The sequence below is a fragment of the Seriola aureovittata genome, chromosome 14, assembly GCF_021018895.1.
Source record: "Seriola aureovittata isolate HTS-2021-v1 ecotype China chromosome 14, ASM2101889v1, whole genome shotgun sequence".
NCBI lineage: Eukaryota > Metazoa > Chordata > Actinopteri > Carangiformes > Carangidae > Seriola > Seriola aureovittata.
Window position 1 is genome coordinate 24,100,164 of NC_079377.1, and position 23,856 is coordinate 24,124,019.

The following is a 23,856-nucleotide window of genomic DNA, read 5'->3' on the forward strand; positions in this document are numbered from 1 at the left end:
ATTAACTTTGTAGCCTCAGCAGTTTTCTTCTAAATCTTTCATGCTACAACGACGGGTTACAGCAACAGTTTTCAGACAAATTATATTTAGATTAAGTATGAATGAGGTGGAGAGCAAAATCTGTAAATGAATACGCCGGCGCTTCAGCAGCTAAACATTCAAGAGCAACGCTCCTGTGTCTTAAATAAATGAAGAAAAGAGAAACACACACACACACACACTGTTAAAAACGATCATGATGCTCCTGAATAACTGATCGGTTGGTTTGGCATTGTGGTTTTTCCTCTTCAAAGAAGCTGTTATTCTAATAAAACGTCACCACATTATCTAATGAATATAAAAACACAAGTACAGATCGATCTTCATCTACAGCACAAATCCTTGTTCAAATAAGGAAATAGGGATTAAATCTGTGCAGAAGAACAGCACTTATCAAAAAATAAATAATGGGTTATATTTTTGACTTAGAACTCTAAAAAACTTTTTATGTAAAAAAAAAAAAGTTGTTTTTGTTAGTTTTTTTCCTACTTACATAAGATTTAATTCAGCTCAGAGGGAGCCCTTTATTTCCTCTTACTCAGGTGGTCTAGTGCCAAATGAGCTTGTAAACTGACAGAGGGAAGTGTGAACCAAAGGAGGCGGGACGGGCGGAGAGGAGAGGGAGGACAAGCTGGAAGGAAAAGGTGAAAGTAAGGTGAAAGGATCTGGGACGCTGAGCGAGCCAGCAGCGGCTCTCCTCGGGGGCCCGCTGGAGGTTTTTGGAAATCATTCATCTTAGGGATCTCCTCCTCTCTAGTAGAACAAACAGCATCGTCTCTGTCGCCAATTAATACATCACCGGGCCCTCGACTCTCTCTCGTACCCCCCCCCCCATGTTTCTGTGTCCCTTTTAATCTCAGTCCGTCTTTACCCTGCCTTGATGAGTTGAATCTTATTAGCACCGTTTGCTCAGGACAACACGACTCTCCATCAGCCGATCGCTCCGTCGCCTAACTTTCCATGCTGCCACCCCCCCCCCCCCCCCTTTAAATTGGAGCTCATTAGAGGAGGAAAAAAAATGCAGTTTTTGCTCCATTTTCACCAAAAAAAAAAAAAAAACAGGAGGGGGAGAAAGCTATGAAAATGTTAATTAATAGCGGGTCGAGGAGAATACTGCCAATTAGTCCAGACTGACAGATGAGCAAGACACTGCACTGGAGACTTTGATGACTGCAGGAAGTCTACACACACACACACACACAAACACACACACACACACACACACATAGATGCACGCCTGGTTAGCCATCAGGACCATGTAGACAAGGGCTACTGTTTGATGCAGGTCCTGTTCTCTCAGTTAGCAGAAATACATGCACAGAATAGACACACGTTTATATCAGCCAGCACATTCACAGATACAGGAAGAAGAAAGTGTTGCAGGGGTCACCTTCTAGTTGGAAGAAAAACATCATGATGTCCGTTTGCCTTTCTCTCTCTCTCTCTCTGTTTCTGTACACTGTTGTGGAAACGCTGGAGCCTGCAGAACTGAATTGCTTTTGTTTTGTGATGATACGATCAGTAGGTGAATTCTCTGAGTGGTGCAGAGAGCCCCACTGATACTGGATTGTTTTTTGTTTTATTGCTATTTGAGAGTTTTAAAAAACAGAAAAAAGATCTGATATATATTCTCCACATAAACACGTAGCGAGAATGAGTGTCTTTAGTTAGGTTGAACTAAGCTTTAGAAGTACAAAACATCCCCCTAAAACCCCCGAAAGGTCGAGCAGGTCACGGATGTTGTCTGTTCATTGGTTAACAAAAAGTTGTCAACAAATTTCAGTGAATCAACAAGGTCTAGTGAATTGGGTTTTGTCTTCCGTTACTCCACACTGAGTTTCCCCAGTTTCCACGGACACGGTTCGGTTGACCTGAGGCACCTCTTATTTCCGTCACATGAAATGAACCGTCTCCATGAAACTGAGCGAACTCCATCTCCGTAAAGAGAAATAAAAAGTGTGGGACCTTTTATGAGAATTTTGTTTTGTTATTTCCAAGGTTGAGAATGAACCTTCGTCCCCCACACACGTTTCATTTTTGATGTGGATCCAGGACTTTTGTTTTATTGTTTCATGACATCTCAAAGACTCTTTCACTTTCACTCTTCTGAGAACTGAGAACTGAAAACTGAAAACGCAAAGATGCAATTTGGACATTTCTGTCAGTTTTGCATGTTTCCGATGCAGATTAAAGATTCTTTATTATTATTATTCTTCTAAAAACCAAATTCACAGTCGCGTAGAGATATCGGATCATTCTTTCTCACCTTCATTAGCTGACCTTTTGTTAATGATGACACTTAATGAGCAGTCATGAGCATCGCAACCTGCTTGATTCTCACCCTTCCCTCTCTTCTCCCCCCTCCTCGTCTTCAGGTGAACCCGCGGTGGCCAGAGAGAACAACTGTCTGAACGCCGCCAAGGCCTGCAACCTGAATGACACGTGTAAGAAGTACCGCTCATCCTACATCAGCCCCTGCACCAGCCGCGTCTCCACCGCCGAAGTCTGCAACAAGAGGAAGTGTCACAAGGCCCTGCGGCAGTTCTTTGACAAGGCAAGGCACATCTGATACCAGCCTCTCAAAAAAGAAAAGAAATAAAAACACTAAAGAAAAGCAACACACTGGAGGTTTTTTCCAAACAACTGACATCTGATAAAAGCCGAACGTCCATCATAAAGGACCTGCTTCAAAAGGAAGAATGATTTTTGAAGTGGATAAGTTAGATGGGTTGTCACAATCACAATAAATAATCATACAGGCCTTTTTTTGTTCTGGCTTTGCTTTTCCAGCGCCTGAGCTTTGACATTGATTCAGTCATCAAACACAAACGATGTTTTCACTGTCAGTGCCATGTCGTAATTATAACCCAGCTCCTATCATGTCCCCCTGGAATATCTTTACTGGGGCGGCTTCGAGTAAGCTTCAATATGAATGAATACAAAACTACAAAGAATGTGTAACATGGTTAATCTTAGCGTGATGTGTAATTTTGTTGCTCTGTGTGTGAACAGCCTCAAGCTTTGACTTTCTTTTGTGTTGGAGATAAAACTATGACGACATTTCTTTCTATTGCAGCCCGACCATCTGTTGTTACAGCGACGTTGCCATCGTTCAGCATTAACATCAGAAATTACTGAAGCTGTTGTTCTATTGAGGCAATGTTGTAATAGACATGGGAGCAAATTTTGACGTCTTAACATGATAATCTGTCAAGTTTCTGTCTGAAAGTGCAACAAGTGGCCAAAAGATGAAACACGCTACAGTCGGAATAAGACTTCGCTTTTTTCTTGTGCCAAACAGGTTCCACCCAAGCACAGCTACGGCATGTTGTTCTGCTCGTGTCCCCTCATCGACCAGACGGCGTGCTCCGAACGCAGGCGTCAGACCATCGTCCCCGTCTGCTCGTACGAGGAAAAACAGAAACCCAACTGTCTGGAACTGCAGGCCTCCTGCAAGACCAACTACATCTGCAGGTAGCGAACAATAGATGCTAAAAATGCATTCATTCCTTTTCTTTTATCTTTACTAGAAAACTTCGCCAAACTCGAACCATTCCTCTCTTTTTTCAGAACAGTTTACCTCTTTTAATTAATTGTTCCTCCACTGTTAACATTTTTTAAGACTAATCCTAAAAACCCACGTTTTCTTTGGCTTTTGAGTGAAGCAAGTTACGGTTTAAACTTTTATTTCAGACCGTTCCCCGCTGTCTCAGACTATGGGATAGATAAGACCATTTTCACTTTAGCTGTTTTTATGTTTTTCGTCGTATATCATTGTACAGCTCTCTGCTTGTTTTAAATGTGCTTCATGAATTAACTTGATTTGATTTGATATGAGACAGTAGTAAAGACATGAGAGAAAGTAAGAGAGAGAGAGAGAGAGAGAGAGAGAGAGAGAGAGAGAGACCTGGGAATGACATGCCACCAAGCATCCAAGGAGGCTCTGCTTCCTGACTGATACAAACCTGTGGGGTATGATGTGTCAAAACACTCCCGCCACATCAGGATACTCCTCTGTCTCCAGCGTTGACATGCATCACGTCATATTAAAGGTAATGCTCAGACCGACATTAGCGATCTCCGGCCAAAAACAACGCATAGCCGCTCGTTACACTGGCCAACCAGCCGTCGTTCTAACTCTGCTAACTGTTTGCCTTGTTAGGAGATGGAGGAGCAAATTATTGCTGCTGTCAAAGTTTTCCGAAATCCTACTTGAAAGGATTTCTCTGGTCCTTTAGGAGGACACTGCACCGGCAGACATCGAGTCCCCTGGAGACTTTTCCATCCCGCGTCTTCACCATAAACCAGGTCGTAACCCTGAAACTATTGTTTACCTCACAATGTGACTGTGTCCCCCGCACCGTGATTTAAAAAGGACACACGTACACACACACACACACACACACACACAGGCCCCATGGACACCTTCTAACATTGTCTAGTCACTAGAGTCACCAACACCAGCAGAAATAAATTGTCTGCCTTCACGCCTGACACACACACACACACACACACACACACACACACTGCGCAGTAAAGCTGCAGAGCTCCTGCGTTTAGAGTCGGTGATGGACATGTGACATCACCCTCACTGCGAGTGTGTGTGTATGTGTGTTTATGCAGTCTCCTGGTGCTTACAGCCGGCAGCAGTCTTGTGGCTCTCTGGGATTAAATGGAAGCATTAGGCATCATAAATGAGCTCCATTTGGCCTGTGGCCTCAGGTCTCCCTCCCTCTCTCCTCAGCCCCTCTGTCTCTACTTAACAGCGAGCAGCATGACAACCGTAAATTCATGCTACAAGTTTCTGTTTCCTTCCATCTCTGTCGTTTTTTTTGGTTGGTTTTTTTTTTTCTTCTTCTTTCCGTGGTGTTCTTTATCCGTCAGACATACGCTGAGGGCTGAACAACAGGTCTCACCGCAGCGCCGCGTCCTCCCAGTCCATTTGTCAGTTAGCGCAGATAGATTAAAGCCATGCATTTCCACAAGCTCCCTCACCATATGTCAGGTGTAGTATACTGGCTGCTGCTGACAACTCTCACTACGCACTGCTCTGCAGCAGATTGGTGTGATTAGACAGATCACACTGTCAGTGCGTATTGAGAGTGTGTGTGTGTGTGCGTGTGTGTGTGTGTGTGTGTGTGTTTTTGTACATGCTTGCAACTGTGTCCTGCTAGCAAGTTGTAACTGTCTTATTGAGTTAAACACAGAAATCTGCTCTCCTTCAGAAAGTGTGTTTGTGGAGTTTTTAACCACTAATTGTGCAGTGGAGCAATGTGTTTATGAGCTGGAAAATACCTTCATTTTCTTATTTTTTCTTATTATTATAATATTATTTTTATAATTTTAATTTCATTGTACTGCCTTCATTTCACTCAGCAACTCAACAAGAAAACAAGATGGGGGGGAGGGGGGGGGGTTGTAGCATCCAACAGTAGGAACACAAGCTGTCAGATAATCACACGGGTTGGAAATAGTTTAATAACAGATTTTGAAATGTATTATTTCTAATAATACTTTTTATTTATTTGGTGACAAGCTAAAAGCAAATATGAAGAATTTTGCCGTATCTTGTTTTTTTGTGGGCCGACTCCCTGGTTCAACTTTTAACTGCTTTTTTACTGTTGTTCCACCCAAAACACAGTTTCACTCTGGAATGAGAAAATTACAAGTGACATTTCAAGTGCACTCAGTTTTTGGTTTCACTGTCAAACACATGATTTAGATATTATGACTAAACTCTGACCGCTCGTGTTCCTGTCCTGTTGGAAAATATTTCCACAGTGTTCTCAGTAAAATGTTAACGTTGCTTTAAAAGGAATGATGGCCGAAACTGGAAAAAAAAAAAAAAAATAAGATCCAGATTGTTTTCCTTGAAGATACTGGAGTCCAGAGATGACATTAGCAGGTTTTCTTTTGTGTCAAAGTGCCAGTGTATCGCATTCAATCTCACTCCAAATGGTGAATTTCCCGGGAATCCAAACTCCATTTCAATTTCACATGCGACTGCTCCTGTGGCAAAAGTGTAAACAAACGTTTGTGAAGGCAGTAAATGAAAAAGAACAGACCTGGTGGAGAATTGCCTTCGGCCTCATTCACTCCAGGATATAAAACAGCCGCAGCATACGTAAGCGGGTCATCTTACTCCACTGAAGGCGGCCATTAAGAAGGCTAATTGCATTGAGACAAAATGACTCCCAGCGTGCACTCATTTGGACCGGGGCATTTTCGCCTCATACTCTCGAGTCACATCAGAACTCCTCATCTAGAATCCGCTGCGGCTGTAATCGTGTTTGGCTCTGAAATATTTTTGGGGTCTGTGTGTGTTGCAGGTCACGACTGGCAGACTTCTTTGTCAACTGCCAGCCGGAGCCTCGCTCGCTGTCGGGCTGTCTGAAGGAGAACTACGCAGACTGCCTCCTCGCGTACTCGGGTCTGATTGGTGAGTTCACATGGAGAACTTGATCGTTATTGGTCGGCCGTGTCTTTGCATTCACTCCAGGTTTCTGTGAACTTTCTTTAATGACATCTTTGAAGGATAATTTAACTCGGATCGTATTTTTCGTTGTTTTGTTTCTGTTGTTCTGTACTCAGCAAAGCAAATGCTGAGATTTGGAAAATGCGGAAACATCACTACAAATCTGACCAGACTACAAACATGAGCAGCCATGATCATGAACCGTGATCTGACAGGGTGTTGATGGCCGACGGAAAGTTGAGCGCTCTTTGAAATGGTCGTACTAATCCGTCATTGACCAGATAAACAGTATGTTTCTAATTTAAGATTAAAAGATTATGATTATGGTGAATCTTACGTCCCATATCCCCAATTAGCAAAAAACAAGTTAAAATATCAACTGTTAAAACTTGGAAAACTGTATGTGCACGACTTCGGCAAGTACAGTAGGTCAACGTTGTAGCAGGAGGTGGGGCTGTAAACTGTTATTGATCTTTACACTTTATATAATCTCACCATTCGTCTTCTTTTCTCTCTTTTCAATTAAGTCCGTCTAACGCGGAGGTTTGTTTCCAGCCGCGTCTGACTCAGCAGTTAACTTGGTGACTACAACATTACAGCTGATTGAAATTATGAACAAAAACAATGAAGCTAAGACCCGAGTTGCGTTTCCTTTCATGTAACCCCAGATCCTCACCACAGCAGTGAGCTGTCAAGAATTAGTCCTCAAAAGTCGCAGAAACCAGACCACACATACACATACACATACACACCACACTGTCCACACACACAGTGCCAATTCATTCTGCCTACTGCAAAACAAAAAGGCCTGTTTTGGAGCGCAGCCAGCACAAGGGAACAATCCATTGGGGGAGTGAGAAATCACTGACTGAAGCTATTTGCTTTCCCTCGCAGAGAGAAAGCCTATTCTTCACCCCGGCTTCTCTGCATTCTGCTTCACTGTAGAGAAACTCACACTACACCACTCCTGTGCATGAGAGGAAGGAAATAAATGCAGCAATGATTTAACTTTGTTATCATGGCATTTATCATTTAACACAGAAGAAGGATGATAGCTGCATCTTAAAGGGTTTAAATACATATTGTGGCTCTTGACTATAACAATTCACTGAGAAACCATGTTTGTGGATCAAGCATTTCCTCCTTAAACAAAGACACCTTCTTGCAGGTACGGTGATGACTCCAAACTACCTGCGCTCGCCCAAAATCAGTGTGTCTCCCTACTGCGACTGCAGCAACAGCGGCAACAACAAGGACGAGTGCGACACGTTCACCGAGTTTTTCACCGAGAACACCTGCCTCCGTGAGTTATTCCTCTGACCAGCTGTTGTCTGTTTTTCTTCTACTCTTTTCTATTCCAGCTCAAGCTTATCTGCTCCTCTGAGTTCTGCTCTGTGACTTTCTATTTCCATCCACTCTGCTCAGCGGGCCGCTTTTTCCTGTTTTGCTCTTTTATCGTCTCTTTTCTTTCCTTGTCTCTCCCTCTCTCGGTCTCCCCTTCTCACCAAATATATCCCATTGCCATGCTCGCATTGTTATCCCTCTGCATTATAGAGCAACCAGTCATACTGCGCCACAGCGGCTGAACGTGTGCGTGGCTAAAAGCTGTAGCAGAACTCCGGCTCCAGATCTCTGGCAGAAAGCAGCTTTTTCATCCAAGCCCTCTTACACAACGGCTTTAATTAACAACCCCCCTCAAACACGCTCTCATGTCTCTGCATCCCACATGCACACACACACACACACATACAAACACACCTATTTCCAGCCAAGATTAATATGTTGCGGAGCATTCCTACTGAGCTGTGGTGATAAGAGCCACATTGATTGTGTGTTTCTGTGTAATCAGAGCTAATTCAGCTCCCTCTGTTTTGATGGTACGCTCTGTCATTCGGCGCGCTGCAACCCCCCGTAACACAGTTTAAGTGTAATGCGATTCTTCATTGATTCTTGTATGGAGGTCAGGACACAGGGTCACACAGACAGTATGTTGCAGAAGGACACCTAAGCTGGATGAATGTTTGTAATCACCTGAGCTCGGATCTTGTTAAAAGAACAGTTGCTGAAACCCGGAAAACTTCTGGACGAGACGGGCCGCAGATTCACTGCGAGATCCACTGACCTTCGTTTTTAATCAAATCTTCTTCCGATCACAAAATCTGTGTCGGCTCCAAAGGATTAGCTCGAGAAATAAAAGTGGTCCTACAATGCACTGCCCTTTTCATAGCAGGTAGGTAGTTAACTGGTTAGGATTACATCTGAATGTAGTGCGGCAGTGATGGTTGGGTTATGATAGACAGTTCCATATGAATCAGCTTTTCGGTGGATAAAACGGATTCTGTTATTGAATCTTGTATCTCTTGTCTCCAATCAGCAAAAACAAACATGAATATAAACATCTGGGTAGCAGGCTTCTTTTTAGTCGGTGCTTAATTGGCACTTTAATTAGTTAAAATATCAATTGCAATTTGTATTTTGTTTCTCACTTCAACAAGATCAAGTCAAACCTTCATTTATATCATCCTACTAATAAATGGAGGAATCTGTCTGTCTGTCTGTCTGTCTGTCTGTCTGTCTGTTTGTTTGATAACGGCTTCAAAAGGAAATGGATTCAATTAGCAGTTTTCTCCTCCACTCTCGTAAACAGCAGCTCGACACTCAAATACAAACTGTGGCCTGAGAACAGACTCGGGATGTGATGTTTCTCATATCCGCCAGGTGTGAGTCTGTCTTCAGGTGAAAGTTGGCCAGAGTGATTAATTAGCTTATTCTAGTCCTCGCTGCACAAGGGCTCTGTTGAAAATATGAAACATGCTCTGTAATAATTGTGATGTTTAGACGCTGTCTAATGGGGACGGAGGTTAAACAGGAAAGTGTCAGCGCTCTCGTAGCAGGAGAGCTGCACAATGAACGTAGTGAAAACCATCCAAGCTAATTAGCTTCTGCACGTTCCCTGTCATAAGCTTCGCTCATGATTTTAGCTATTCACAGTTTACCTGCATCGCAGCGTGCATTCGTGTAGATTACCACACATCGACCACAAGTCACCTCGTTAACCACTCAAAGTATTGGGTAATCTATTGATGAAACAATCAATTTGCAAGGCCCCCGTATTAAGGAATCAATTGGGTCAGTGTGTTCCTAAGTAGGTGCACGCTCGCAGAAAACGGTGTGCGTTCAAAAATAATGAGCCATAATCACAGTCAGATCGCAGTTGCCGCTGGAGGTTCAGCTCAGCACGAGCGGAGTGGGAGGTTTGATTTCCCTCTGTCAGAATGACAGTTTCCAGATGAGAAAACACCAACAAGATGCAGCCTCATTTTCACCAACTCTTCTCTCTTTCACCCCCTCATTTGTCTTCTCCTCTCCTATTATGTTTTCTTTTTTTTTCCCCTCCCTCCCTCTTGTTTTCTCTTCTCTGTTATCATGTTACAGGTCAGGGTTGGATAATAAAGGCTGCTGTTGGCAGTAAGTCCGTGTGTGAGATATGTAGCCAACATGTCCTTTTCCTTCCTCGTGTTAACATGATTTTTACGCTCGCGTGTGTCAACGTGAGATTTGCGAGATCAAAGACGGTTAATGTGGGTTAAAACAAGCTTCCTCTCTCTCTCTCTCTCTTTGTGTAGTATTTGCTTGCAGTCACAGCAGGGAGCCGAGCGAAGAGCGAAGAGGAGGAAAATGCCTCCTCTGACTTTTCATAATTAGTCTTAACTCCGTTCTCTCTTCGACTCTCCGGTTCCTTATGTCACCATTACGACTCCTTCTTTTACTTGTTTTCTCCTCCTGCTTATGCTTCATCTCACTTCTTTCTGCTCATCCCATCTCTCTGTCTCCATCTCCCTCCTTTCATTCCTCCGCCCCTCCCTCCTTCTTTCTGCTCTCATTAAGCTTGCTCAGCAGTAACTGGAACTGACAACTCTGAAGATCCTGACACATGCCGGCTACAGGGTCATGACTAGAGAAGAACTACAAGAGAGAATGAAAAGAATAGACAGAAAGAGAGAGAGAGAGGACTTTATGTTCTTTCACTGCATTTTAGATATTTTATTGTTCAACTCATGCTGTGGACAGACACACATTCGTATCAGCATCATCTAATACAGCGGTTCCCAACCATTCTTGTTCTTGACCCTTCTCCCAACATCAGCAGCGATGTCATATGTCAATTCCAGCCAAAAAGTTTTCATTGGATGATTACAGAGAGTTGTCCTGCGCCAACCCGTAGAGAGGTCTCCACCTCCAGGTTTGAAGCCACCGCTTTAATATTCTCAAGAAGACACCGGCGCTTTAATTTATTCAAAGCTCTTATTTCCAGTGTGATGCCTCTCCGACTTCCTGAATATGTTCTGAATATTCAAAGATCGTGATTCTAGTGTTACAGCAAACCTCGTACATGTAAAGTGAGATGAAGTGGTAACGCAGACATCTGTACCGCCAACACAGATATCTGCTGCAGCGGGAAGGTGATACCACGCCTGTTCAGATGCACCATGCAGTTTGCATTGGGGAAGGTTAAATGAATGTTTGATTTAGTGCTTTAAAAAGTGTGTGTGTTGGTGTGCGCTTCTTGTTTTAGCGTCTTTCGAGGTTTCGACTTTGATCGTGAGGATGTGAGGACGCAGGAGAAGAGGACTAGAGGTTGGTTTTTTTTTAGGATTTTTTGGTGGGTTTTTGCTGCTGTTCTTATAAACCAGCGAGTTGAGTCACCACCAGCAGATCGACAGACAGAACCATGTCTGCCAATTAATGCTCAATTTTCATGTCTCCGGCTCATACAATTATGATTTGTTGTTGGTGCTGTTGGTGTCATCAATTCTTGGAATAGATGACGCAGCTCCCAGAGGACCAATGAGTGAGCTGCACATTGTAGCTTCAGTAGCTTTAATGAGACATTTAAATACCACCTCAAGAATTTTAGGGAGCCATCAGTTTTTTGGGGTTTTTTTTGCCTTGTTTGCCTTTAAAGCCTCTCTGATCACATTTTAAAACCCAGGTGGGCTTCATTTCAAAACACATGCATCAAAAAAACCACTCAGATTTACGGAACGTTTCAGGCCTTTAACCAGCATTACTGCAGGGGATCTGAACTCAGTGTGTGTCTCCTGCAATAGTTGTTTGCAGATTTGGCAACAGTGAGTGTAAAGTTGAAATTATCTGTTCTGCTAAATTTGGTGGTTGAGTTTAGGGTGAACTGCAGGTTAAGGAGTTCTCAAAATTGTCCATCATACAGTTTGGGTCAGTGTAAGGAAGCTCATACATATTAAAGCTCCATGTTTTCTTCTTCTATTTGTGGTTTTAAGAACCAAAAAAACATTTTAGTGTAGTTTTACATCTCCTCTCTCAGGCTTCTCTCTGCAGCTCTAGTAACAACAGGTCGGTGAGCCAATCAGAAGAGAGGAGGCTCTGAGCCTCTCTTCTGATTGGCTCACTGTTTTCTGAGTGATCCAATAAAAATATATCAGATTTCAGGTAAAAACACTCAGAGAAACCAAATCCTGCAAGGTTTGGATGGTGGGTCCAGGTGGGCGGGGCTTGGTGACTGCTTCGTTGTGACATCACAAAGTTCCAGAAGTCCTGACGGCTGGTTTTAAGGCTCAGTTTCTGAATACAGGCTGTGTGCATTTCTCTGTGGACTGAGGCTTTGATACTTTCACAGTATTAATATAGAAGCTAGAGCTGATCTATAATCACACTACACATGGACATTTATCTTTACATTCTATGGGACCTTTAAAAGTACAAATGTGTGTTGTCCGGTCTGCAGTGGCTGTGAATCGTTTTTATGTATCCTGACTGAAACAGTAGCAGAGGTGCAATTTTCTTCTGCCCCTGAATCTTTTGAGAAAAGGCATAAGCTTTACAGTGTGTGTGTGGCTTTATTATCCAAATAAACTCAAAGATTAGTGCTGTACCCTTAAAGTAATACCTTCACCTCTTGAAGTTTAATCTGTCTGGAGCACATTTACCTTAATTAGGGATCAGGTTTGTCAGGTTGTGTCTGTTCAGTGTCAGTGACAATGTCAGTGTCACTGAACCCTCGCTGACTAATATGCTCAAGTTAGCTGCTGTGTTGATGACATTTTCAGTCACAATGAGACATCATTATTATTATGCTTCAGTTATGCACACAGAAGGTTTTAGCTTCCATTTAAGATAATGAGACCAAGAACGCCCTTATCTTGTAAAGCTGGTGATCAAACGCAGCTCTGATACTGAAAGTACGATAAGAATGGGAAACAGGTCTCAGACTTTTGGACCTGCACAGAATGAAAATAAAAATGCACCTGCCATCTAACTGGATCTGCAAATACAGTATATGTGTTTTCAGAGAGGATTTGTTTATGATTTGTAACTTTGGATTGATTTTTAATATACAATACAAATGTGTTTTTGTACTCTAAGCCTCCATCTCCACCTTCCCGGAGGAAATTCAGTTGATTATAAACAAGCAATAAGACAATGAATGTATAAAGAGAGGTGTCAGACAGGCACCAGATAGATACTTAGACAATATTTTATATATTGCATTTACAAAAACATCTACCAAACAGGAGACAGCGACGCACTCATGCTCATCTGACATCGCAAGGCTTAGTTTGAGAAGCGGACTATTTCGCACACATGGCCGCTGTGCTGCGTGTGCAATTAGGCCTTAGGTGAGGAGACGGAGCCGATCAACATTTACAATATGCTCATCAGGCTTCTGCTGTCTCGGCACAAAGCTACCAGCTCGACAATCACATGCTCACAGACATAAGCAAAAAATTAAATATGCACATGCACACTCACGAGCAAACGTCGCACATATGAGAGCTGCAGGATATTGACAAAAATTGCTTATTTTGTGCTGAATAATGCATTTCACATGTGAATGCCAACAGCTTTTTTTTTTATATACATTTAAAATGTTTTGAAGAATAGTTAGTGTGAATAACATTTTAAAGACGGGGCTTGTCTCATTATATGTGCTGCCCTAATCCCTTAGACACAGTATATACACATTAAATCTCACCCAGCTCCATCATATTGTACAAGAACATTAAGTTATTTCTTTTTGATTGTTTGTTTTTTGTTTTTGTTTTTCCAGTTATCACGAAATCAGATGTAATTTTCCTCCGTTAATCTGGGAATCACACCACAGTAATGACCTTTATATATTATCCTTTTGTCAGCGATGCCAGTGCCGGTTCCTCCAAAAACAAAAAAGTGCACAGCACCACAAAACTGCAGGAACCCAGTCAGTGGCTGTGGGAGGGGCTGCAACGAGGCGATGTAAGATGAAATGACTTTAAAGTTTGTGATGGAAATCTGAAAATTATAAGTTGAAGGTACCAAGTCGTCTTTATATATTTTAATAAAAGCTTCGCAAAGGATCAACCGGCCGATATCCAGGGTGTGTGTGTGTGTGTGTGTGTGTGTGTGTGTGTGTGTGTGTGTGTGTGGTGTGTGTGTGTGTGTGTGTGTGTGTGTGTGAGAGTGTGTGAGAGAACAAACCTGGATGTCATCCTGACTGTCTAACTGCTAAGACGAAGTAGCTGCGTGTTCAAGGACAAAACTACTCCTTAGTTTGTACCGGACAGAACCAGATACATGTGAGGACAGATTCACGTCCAAAGTTCAACACCAGGTTATACAAAGTGATTTTTCTATTTAAAGGTAAATTTAGAAACAATCAAGTAAAACAGTTGGGTTCTGTCAGCCATGATTTCTTACCCACATGCGCTCTGTACTTCTTCTCCTTCTGAGGTTTATTGGCAAGCAGCGAATTTGGTGCGTTACCGCCACCGACGGTAACACGTGGTGTGGAGGTGTAGACATGTGAGCGTCTTTTTGGGATGTCTGGTCTTACTAGAGGTCAGTTGAAGAAGATGAAGTGAGGGAGTGTCCGGCTCAATCGTGACGTTTATTAAATGTACCGAGTGGAGCTAACTCTGAGGTTTCCTCTCCAGGTCAGGGGGAGTTTAAAAGCGGAAGACAGCTCCGCAGGGGGGGAAGGAAAAGAAAGACAAGATGAGGGCGAGACCCTGCTGCGTACACGTGTTTTAAGTGTCTCCAGACACACGAGAGAGATCCATCCAGTGAACATCTCTACATGCACTCGACTGTCCAAATGTCCTGTCCTCGACGGGCCTACTGGTCAGCCACAATCATCCTTCACAGTTCTTCAAAGATCTGAAGTATAAATGTTGCCGGTTTGTGCCGCAGCTGCTGCCTCGGCCCTGCAATGCAACTTTAGGGCACGAGGATGCCACAGTGCAGAGGTCTGGTCTTAAATCAGAAAATTTGCTGACTTCACAACTGATGAAATCCAGAGAGATTTACTTTTACTCAGCACGCCCTCACGCCAGCACTACGACAAGAGGAAGAGTTTTTTTACTCTACTACTCATATATAGATATTCAGAGACAGTATACATTCAAATTATAATTAATTACATGTGTAAATTATGCAAAAACGCCAGTATCATTTGTTGTGATGTGCCTTTGAATGAATGCATATAATTTAACAGTGGGGGGCGGTTGAGCTGTGAGAGAGTCTGCACAGACAGACAAGGGGAAAGAAAAGACTGATGGGTTACTGTGTTAAAGACGGCTTGCACTGATAAACCTTTATTTTAATGTGAGACAGATAAATGCATTTTATTTTGAAAACCACCTATGTCTTATATGTTGAATTTCTGGGTATGTGGGAATTTAAACACACAGATTTTCATAACACAACTAGAACTGTGTTTTCTTATACTTGGCGTTAACAACAAACAACAACTTGAGCCAACGAGGTGAATATTTGTGTCCATCATTCGGACAAATCCACGTGTCTTTGCACATGTGGATGTGAATATTTCAGTGAGGTTAAAGAGCCATTATGCAGATGAGCTCTCTCTTCCTTCATCACAGTATCAGGGTCATAATTCACTGTTGGAGGGAAGAGTATCGGTGCGTCCACGCAGCATCTCTGTAGAGCTCAGCTTTCCTCTGATGTGAGTGTGTGTGTGTGTGTGTGTGTGTGTCTTTTTACATCAAAGCCATAGAAGGCTATTAATAGGGCGACTAATGGACTCTAATGGTAAATAGCTACATCAGCACTCAGGTTTTTGACTGTGTGGTGAATTTATAATGGAGCCAAGTGATAACAAAACCTAAGTACCTTCTAACTCACCTTTAATTGTGGTTTAGGCCGGTGCAATATAAAGCTTTATTTTAACGTGGGGACTAACAAGCGTGTGATTCATGACGAGATCCAGCTCGGTGCTAAAGGGACCTGCTCCGAGTTACGACGTGGTGGTTCTGGTGCGGCACACTGACGCTTTACCAGCTCGGCTTATCTCCAAGTCAGACTCACCAGGAGACGTGTTTGGAGCTTTTATAATAAATAATCAAATTACTCGCTCGCCTTTTTCTCTTTTGTTTTGTTGATTTACTTATTTCCTCTTATTTGTTTACGCCCTCCTCCTTCCACAGTTAATAGGTTCTGTCTCACACCTCCACCTCTGCAGGTAATGCCATCCAGGCCTTTGGGAACGGAACAGATGTGGGAGTGTGGCAGCCGATGTCCCCCGTCCAGACCACCACCTCCACCACCACCCCCTACCAGAGGAACCGCGAACGCAACCCCAACACCATTGACAACCACATCAACACAGACCCCGGCATCTACCACTTCTGTGGCAGCCTGCAGGTGAGACTTAGACACACACACACACACACACACACACACACACACACACACACACACACACACACACAGCCTCCAGCTAGTTTTGGATTCAGAGGACGACTGCGCTCAGAGAGGTTCATGGGTTCCAGCCAGTCTGGGACAAATCTGATCCCATGACATGAAAACATCTCAGAAACTTATTCTTATTTTTTTCCTTCTTCTTCTTTGTAGAGAGAAAGATTTTGCAGATGGCTCAAGTTTCAGAGTTACCAATTCTCTTTATCTGAGCCGCTGATCTTTCTATCCTTTTCTATCAGTCTCACCATCCATATATCAACAGTGTCTGTTCATCTACTGTCAGTCTGTTTGTCTGTTCCTGTTACGTACCTCACTGCCTCTCCATCCTCCGGCTCACTTTCTATCTCTTTCCACTTTGAGGCAGGCGGCTCCATTTGTTTATCTAGTACCGTCGCAGCACAAAATGTGTCAAGATAAAGCAGTGAATCAAATACTGAAAATAATGTTGGGGTTGTCCGTACTGAGAACTTATCTTATGAGTAAAACTTCGACAGCAGTTTCCAGCGAACGACCCTCCGACAAGTCGCAGTCAACAAGTCACTGTCGTGGTGGAGAAAGTGGAACATTTAGCAGCTGGAGATCCAAGGAGAGACCAAGAAATAGAGCTGAAAGCAGAGTGGTGTTAGAGAGCAGCTGTTTGCTATGTTAGCCGTAACAGTTTTTGATAGGTGGCTCTCAGCTGGCAGCAGCGACACTCTGCTCTACAGGAACAAGAGTTACGTAGCTTGATGAAACAGGAGGGTTTTTACCTGCAGCAGTCCTGAACGCCGGCGTTGGGCTGATCCTGGTTCAGGCGGGAAGTGGAGATAACACTGTTATTACCAGCGGAGTGATGACAGAGACTCAGAGAGCCATCTCACCTATAATAATACTGCAATCCGACGCCAGCATCATAAAATCACTGAAGCTGTTAATTGTTTACAGACGCTTACAGAAATATCCTCCCGTTATTTCAAGCTGAAATCCTCCTTTAATCATTGTTTCTGTAAACAACGATCTTAAGCGTAATCACCTCTTCTGTTTGTGTTGCTGTTTGTGAAGGCTCATACGTTTACTGATATCAAGCACTAGTTGATATAGTTGTTTAGAGAGTACTGTCTATGCTGTGGCTTTAAAGCCCCAATCTGAACATAATCACACATAATAACAGCACGTTACCAAATCCAGATTTTCACCCTCAAAATAACATCTTTATTTATTTATTTAGTTTCCACAAAGTGTAACATGTTTCTGGTCACCTGACAAATGTAGCTCACTCTCCTTTTAGCTCTGTTTGGGTCTCCACCGACTCCTGAGGAAGTAGCTGAACACCGCTAATGGTCACCAGCTAGTCGCTAACTTTGTCCATCTGAAGTTTAGCCGCCGCCTTCATCAGAGCTTTTACACTGAGAGCAAAAACAAGCTGAAAGATGCTAAAATACTCTGCAGAGCTGAGAGGAACCGAAGGACTGTGTAGTTATTCTCTTTTGTGTCTGTCACTTTTTTTTTCCCATCACAGTCAGTGATCCGTTATTAATATAAAAATATGAATTTGTGCAGAAACCGGAAAACAAACCGTAAGAAAAACACAGATTACATCAAAAAGAATGAAGTGAATTTACAGATAAATCACAAACTTTTGATTATTGCTAATCTATGTGTATTTGAAGATGTTAGCAATAACAACACCGACATGTTTTTAACACGCACTTCCGCTCATAAGAACAAACCTGTGTGACACACCTGTCAGTCAGTGTGGCAGTGATAGCAGGCTTAGATTTGAATCATAGATTAACTTAATGTCCATGAATGTTTTGAGCAAAACAAGACTAGAATTTAATAGCACTGTAGCGCACACACACACACACACACACACACACACACACACACACACACACATATGCAGGTTTACAGACCTGCAAGTTTAGTTCACACAGACAGAAACTGTAGATAAATGCAATTACACACTCCTCCTGCACACATAAACACACACAAATGCAACTGCACTGACTCACTGACTCACTGACACACACACACACACACACACACACACACACACAGTCTGTACTGATAATGAGCTTTGGTGGTGTACTGGTGCGTGTGTGCTGTCGGCACTGCTCTGATAGCACGTCAAGTACGAGTTAATGAGAGAGTTGTTGTTAAACCACTTTTCTAGTGTGTATATACAGTATGTGTGCACAGTTCTCCGTTGTATTGGCGTGTGTTTGCATGCATACGTGTGTGTATGTGTGTGTGTGTGTGTGTGTGTGTGTGTGTGTGTGTGTGTGTGTGTGTGCGTGTGTGTGTGTACACATGAAGGCAGGCTATACGGTTGTAATGACACACTCGGGGGACAGGCCTGTCAGAAGACTCACTCCAGTACGCTCATTGATCTCTCTCTTTCAGACACACACACAAATACTCACACACACACACACACACACTCACACACACACACACACACACACACACAGAATAATCACCATTAACCAGTGATCCGATGACAACCAAGCAGCACTTACAGCGCTGCGTTTACCTCAGCTTGACAGAATAAAAGAGAAAAGAAAGGTGGACGATGTAACCAGCTGAAAGCTCCTTAGCTCCCAGTGAGGTTGTTTTTTCTTTCTTTTTAGCAACTGGAGGAAAAGCAGCTTTAGGCCTGTGTGCCTTCCACTTTCCCTTTCTGTCAATGTTCACGAATGGAGTTCGACTCCTTTGTGAAATGTTCAGACAAAGTGCTTTTGACCGTGAGCTTCAAACCAAATTAGAAACGTGCAGCTCTCTATGTCGTCTTCCTTTCTTGTACTCCGGTGTAGCTTCGCCTCTTCTCTTCTTTCTCTTCCTCTCTTTAATTTCCCTCCTCCTCCGTTGCCTTTGTGTGTGATGTAAACGTGTCACAAAGTGAGAAGACGCCGTCTTCCTCCTGAGTTTTCAGAGGAAATTAAAACACTAGAAGGACTATTTCCCTCTGTGTCATCGCACAGAGGAGCCACCACAGATAAAACATATACACTGCAGACACACACATGCACACACGTCGGCCCTCGGTGTGCAAACCCCGGGGCTCCATCAGCTTGTTCTTATGAATATAGTTGACTCCAAAAGCAGGCAGGAAGTGCCCTGGACAAATATGGAAATCTACCACATGCTAATGTGACTTTTCAGAACAGGCAGGTATTAGGCAAATGTAAAACACGTGGACATGAGGCAGCAAAATTTGAATTTGTTGACGTCCAAATCTTTTTTGAATGGAAATAAGCATTGCTTTGTTTTATATTATACAAGTACTGTGAAGATTTATTTGCTTTTGTAATCACAAGCGAAGCAGTGTACGAGCGAGTGTGATCTAATTTAAAGGGTCATTTCACCCAAATGAGAAAAAATTTGATGCTGTATCCATCAACCACTGCTGCGATTTCAGACTCCACGCCAAATACAAGGAGGTCAACGGGATCTTCTCACAGGATTGGAAAAAAAAAATGACTAAGACGTCTCAGTCGTTTTAGAGGAGGCTGCAATCCTGTGCTTGGAGTGATGGTCATGTCGGGAGTGTTGTTTACGTTAGGTTGTTGCCTTTAAATCTGATTTCAGGAGGAGAAAACTTCTGAATTCCACCTGTGTTAGTTTTTAAACATCGTGGAGACGTTATGACAGTGAAATCTAACGCGGTGGCAGATGGAGTCTGCGTTCAAAAAACACACATCGGCGTAATTGAAATTTCCAGCTGCAGGATTTCAGACTTTCATACGGCACTGATGGTTACCGTTGGTTACCGTTGGTCTTCTCTCGGTTGTTTCTGAGACGTAGAAATGTTTGACACCTTTAATTTGTCTGAACAGTGACTCCAAGCGCCGACGAGACCTCGTCATGAAGCACGAGTTGTGTTTAGTCATCGTCTTCCTCAGTTCACTTGTATTCTCTGCGACCATGCTTGAAATTCTTGGCTTGTTCCTCTGTTTGGGTCTTTATACAAAGACACTATGATTTATAGACGTAATTCCACCTAAGCTTTGTCTGTTTTTTTTTTTTTTGTGGTTTAGTGCTGAAGCAAAAGTGTAATAACAGAATACGGTTTCTCACTTTCTGTATTACCATGCCCGCTACATCCTGTACATCCCTATTTTTGGTCTGAATTCACTATACTGTATACTAGAGCCATTTGTTATTCTGTCACACCGAGAGCCTGAGCACACACACACACACACACACACACACACACACACATACCCATAAGCCAAAACTGGAGTTACATTCACTTACAGCATCCAACCTGAATACAGAGATTCAGTGTGCAGGTCATTAGAGGCAAGGGGAAAAGAATATATATATATATATATACAGTATATATACTCTGTGTGTGTATATATATATATTTACCTGCTGAGAGAACCAAACTCATAATCAGATGCTTAATTTACCAACTACACAACAAAAATACAAGATGCTGAGAAGCTGATTGCAGCGCCTGCAGCACGACGCAGCAAATCAACTCGTCGTGCAATCAACACAAGTGGTAATCACTTCTGATCTGTTTGGAAAATTACAAAAAAAAGAAAAGAAGTGCACAGATACAGAGGAGAGAAGGAAGATTACCAGTGTGATGTGTCATCGTGGAACAAATGTCATGTTTATTTGTACTTTCTTCTGTTCGTGACGTGATTGGCTTTTTTAAAAGTGGTGTAATTAGGTCGCGAGTACGTGGTTTTTAATAGAGAAACCTCTGAGGTTGACGTGCTTAAGTCAAAACATTTGTTGCTGCATTTCACCAAGAAGCTCTCAGCCTGTTTAGCGTCTGAGTTGAGATCCGAGTTGATTGGTTAAAATGTGGTTTTTTTTTTACATGATTACATTTTTAGATGCAGTGAATATTAAAGTTGCTGCTCAGCCTCTCTAGAAATCATATTAATCTCAAATGATTCTGCAATTTTATTCAATCTCATTGCTCACTGCCAACACAGGAAGTACAGTAGTGTGTCCTTTGCAAAGTAAGTGTAGTGCGTCTATTTTTCAGGGGAATAGATTTTGTTTCCTGTTAGAGGCCGATAATTAAAGTTTTTTCTTTTTTACTTTTCCCTAAACTAGTTTAAAGTGTTTCCTAAGTTTTCCTGACAACCTCTAGTGGTCATGTTTCAAATCTACCGTCAGCCCTGTTTACCCAGTAATTATACTGTATCTATAAGATACTATTCTACACATTGACTTGTCATGAAAGTTCTCCTTTTTATCAACTATAACCCTAATCTTTACTTCACCACAACCTTTCCTTATATCAACCTCATGAGATCCCTCACCGTCTTCCCACTGTGAACACAACCAGTTTAATAAAACCACAGGTCGTCGCCGCCAGTTAGCCACGCGTTAGTCCGACCGCCCTCTAATGATAGACGCTCGTTTATTTCTGTGAATGCACAAAAGGTCTGTGTGTGTGTGTGTGTGTGTGTGTGTGTGTGTGTGTGTGTGTGTGTGTGAATGAATGACAGAAGTCTATATTTAATAGCAAAGCCAGAGGAAGTGAGGTGCTCTCAGAGAAAGCCTGAGGGAGGAGGTCGGGGTAATTAACTTCAAACACTAAATGTCTTCTTTAAACCCTGAAGGTGATTTTTTTTTTCCTCCAACTCTTAACCAGGTGGTCTTAGTAGCCTGAACATGTAGACCTAAAACAAACTGCTTGCCGACTGTTTTGGTACAAGACCTGGTTTTAGCAGATACACTGCACGAGCTCTAATTTTAATAACCCATTATTAATACTCAGTAAATTACATGAGAACGCACTGAAGCAATCACAGCATCAGTAATTGGTGTCATCTAACCTTCTTATACACACATGGAAAGTGTGTGTGTGTGTGTGTGTGTGTGTGTGTGTGTGTGTGTGTGTGTGTGTGTGTGTGTGTGTGTTTGAGAGAGAGAGAGGGAGGGGGAATCAAAGACAGTGTGTCTGAGCACGCGACGGTCACTGAATGATAAATATGAGATGAAATCAGAGTCTGGGTCGGACTGTCCCTCTGCGCTCAGCCTCGCTCTCCTTCTTCTCCTTCTTCTTCTTCTTGAGTGTAAATATCAGAGCCTTTAAAAGTTTTACAGGCCTCTCAGCGTAAACTCTCCAAGGTTATTGGAGTTTTGCCAATTTAGCTTCAGTTTCCAGCCTGCGCTCACGATCAGATCCACAGCGAGTTCTCAGAAACGCAATGAGGGTTTAGTGTTGCCCGCGTGCTGCCGGGTTTACATGATGCCAGAATAATTTCACTCTAACGAGACTCTTGATTGTTCCATTGATTGTTGATCAAAACAAATGAATTACTGCAGATTGTGAGTTGCCGTCTTGTAATGTGAATAATCTTTCTGACATGGATTGTGTTTCTTTGTGTTTTTTCTTTTGCAGGCTCAGAAATTGAAGTCAAACTCAACTGTTGACGGTGTCTTCTGCGTGGTAAGCTTCTCTTCCACTGTGTTACAAAATGCTTTTAGTGAATTTCAGTAAATAAAGGTGCAAGGAATAAAATGAATAATAAATGTAGTTCGGGATGGATCTCTACGGGTCTCATTCACAGTCATGATGTTGCTGTTGATGAGAGGACGAGGAAAACTTTCCTCACCTCTTAAATTCTTTGTTACAGTTGTATTGAAGATAAAAATGCATCTTTAAGGCAACCAAATCTAAGTTTTATGAGCATCCTTGGATGCACTAACAAAGTCAAAGCAAAATATCAAACCTTTGACTGAAAATAAATGGGCCACAATAATTGGAAATGACAAATGGTCTGTCTTAAGCTGTGTGTCTAGTCCCTGTAACCTTATTACTGCAGTGTATTCAGATGTTATATACTGGCAGTGCAGCTTCGCTCGGTCAAAAGTGCTATCAATAAACAACGTCTTTAATTTGGGGGAAAATATCAAAGCCTTTAAAATCCTGCACACAACTTGTCTTTCTCAAATTTACCTCAGAAAACAATTTTATTTAAGACCAAAAGGCAATTGCTCAAGTTATCAAATCATCACAAACTCTAATCCAACCTCGCTGCTGGAAGTCTCTGACCTCCCTCTGACAGTGATAGCCGTGGCAATCCCTCCTGCCTCCTTTGTAAACTCTTCTTCTTTGTAGTTCCTTTGAGGCTGAAATGGGATTGTTGCTTATCTGGTGGCTTTTAAAGTTCACTGTAAATGTCATTGTACAATAATAAGGCACTGTTATGCACTGGACTGACATTTAATAGAAGCAGGGACAGGTCTCGGGGAGATGACCCAGCCCGTTAGCTTGCAGCTTTATTAGCAAGCCGAAGACCGATGGTGAGGTCCTGTTCACACACACATAGTTACACATGGTGCCACATGCAAATACGCACACACACACACACAAACACACACACCTACTTTCTAGCTTCCCGCTGTGGCATTTTATTTATAAAAACAACCTTTTGATTTTTTTTTTCCCGTGTCACACCAGATGAATATATTCAGAGTTTTTTATAGGTGATATTATTGAATTAAACATTCAAATATCTTTTTGTTTGCCACGTCTCTCTTGCATCAATTAAACTCCAACCTTTAGTCCGACATATCTCCCAGCGGGTTTAAGATGACAACACTGGAAAACATCATCATCGCGTCTTTGTGATGTGTGATGCATGAAT

At 42.5% G+C, this 23,856-nt stretch overlaps 1 protein-coding gene across 2 annotated transcripts in view; it reads left to right on the forward strand.

Moving 5' to 3' along the window:
* The window catches only part of gfra1a (gdnf family receptor alpha 1a), an 88,345-nt gene that overhangs the window by 59,955 nt on the left and 4,534 nt on the right, over positions 1-23,856 (forward strand). For both annotated transcript variants that reach the window (XM_056395887.1, XM_056395888.1), the window contains 6 exons: positions 2,415-2,593; positions 3,341-3,513; positions 6,369-6,478; positions 7,683-7,817; positions 16,011-16,192; positions 22,608-22,655. In XM_056395887.1, the coding sequence (XP_056251862.1) occupies positions 2,415-2,593; positions 3,341-3,513; positions 6,369-6,478; positions 7,683-7,817; positions 16,011-16,192; positions 22,608-22,655 (827 nt within the window). The remainder of the gene's footprint in view (positions 1-2,414; positions 2,594-3,340; positions 3,514-6,368; positions 6,479-7,682; positions 7,818-16,010; positions 16,193-22,607; positions 22,656-23,856) is intronic.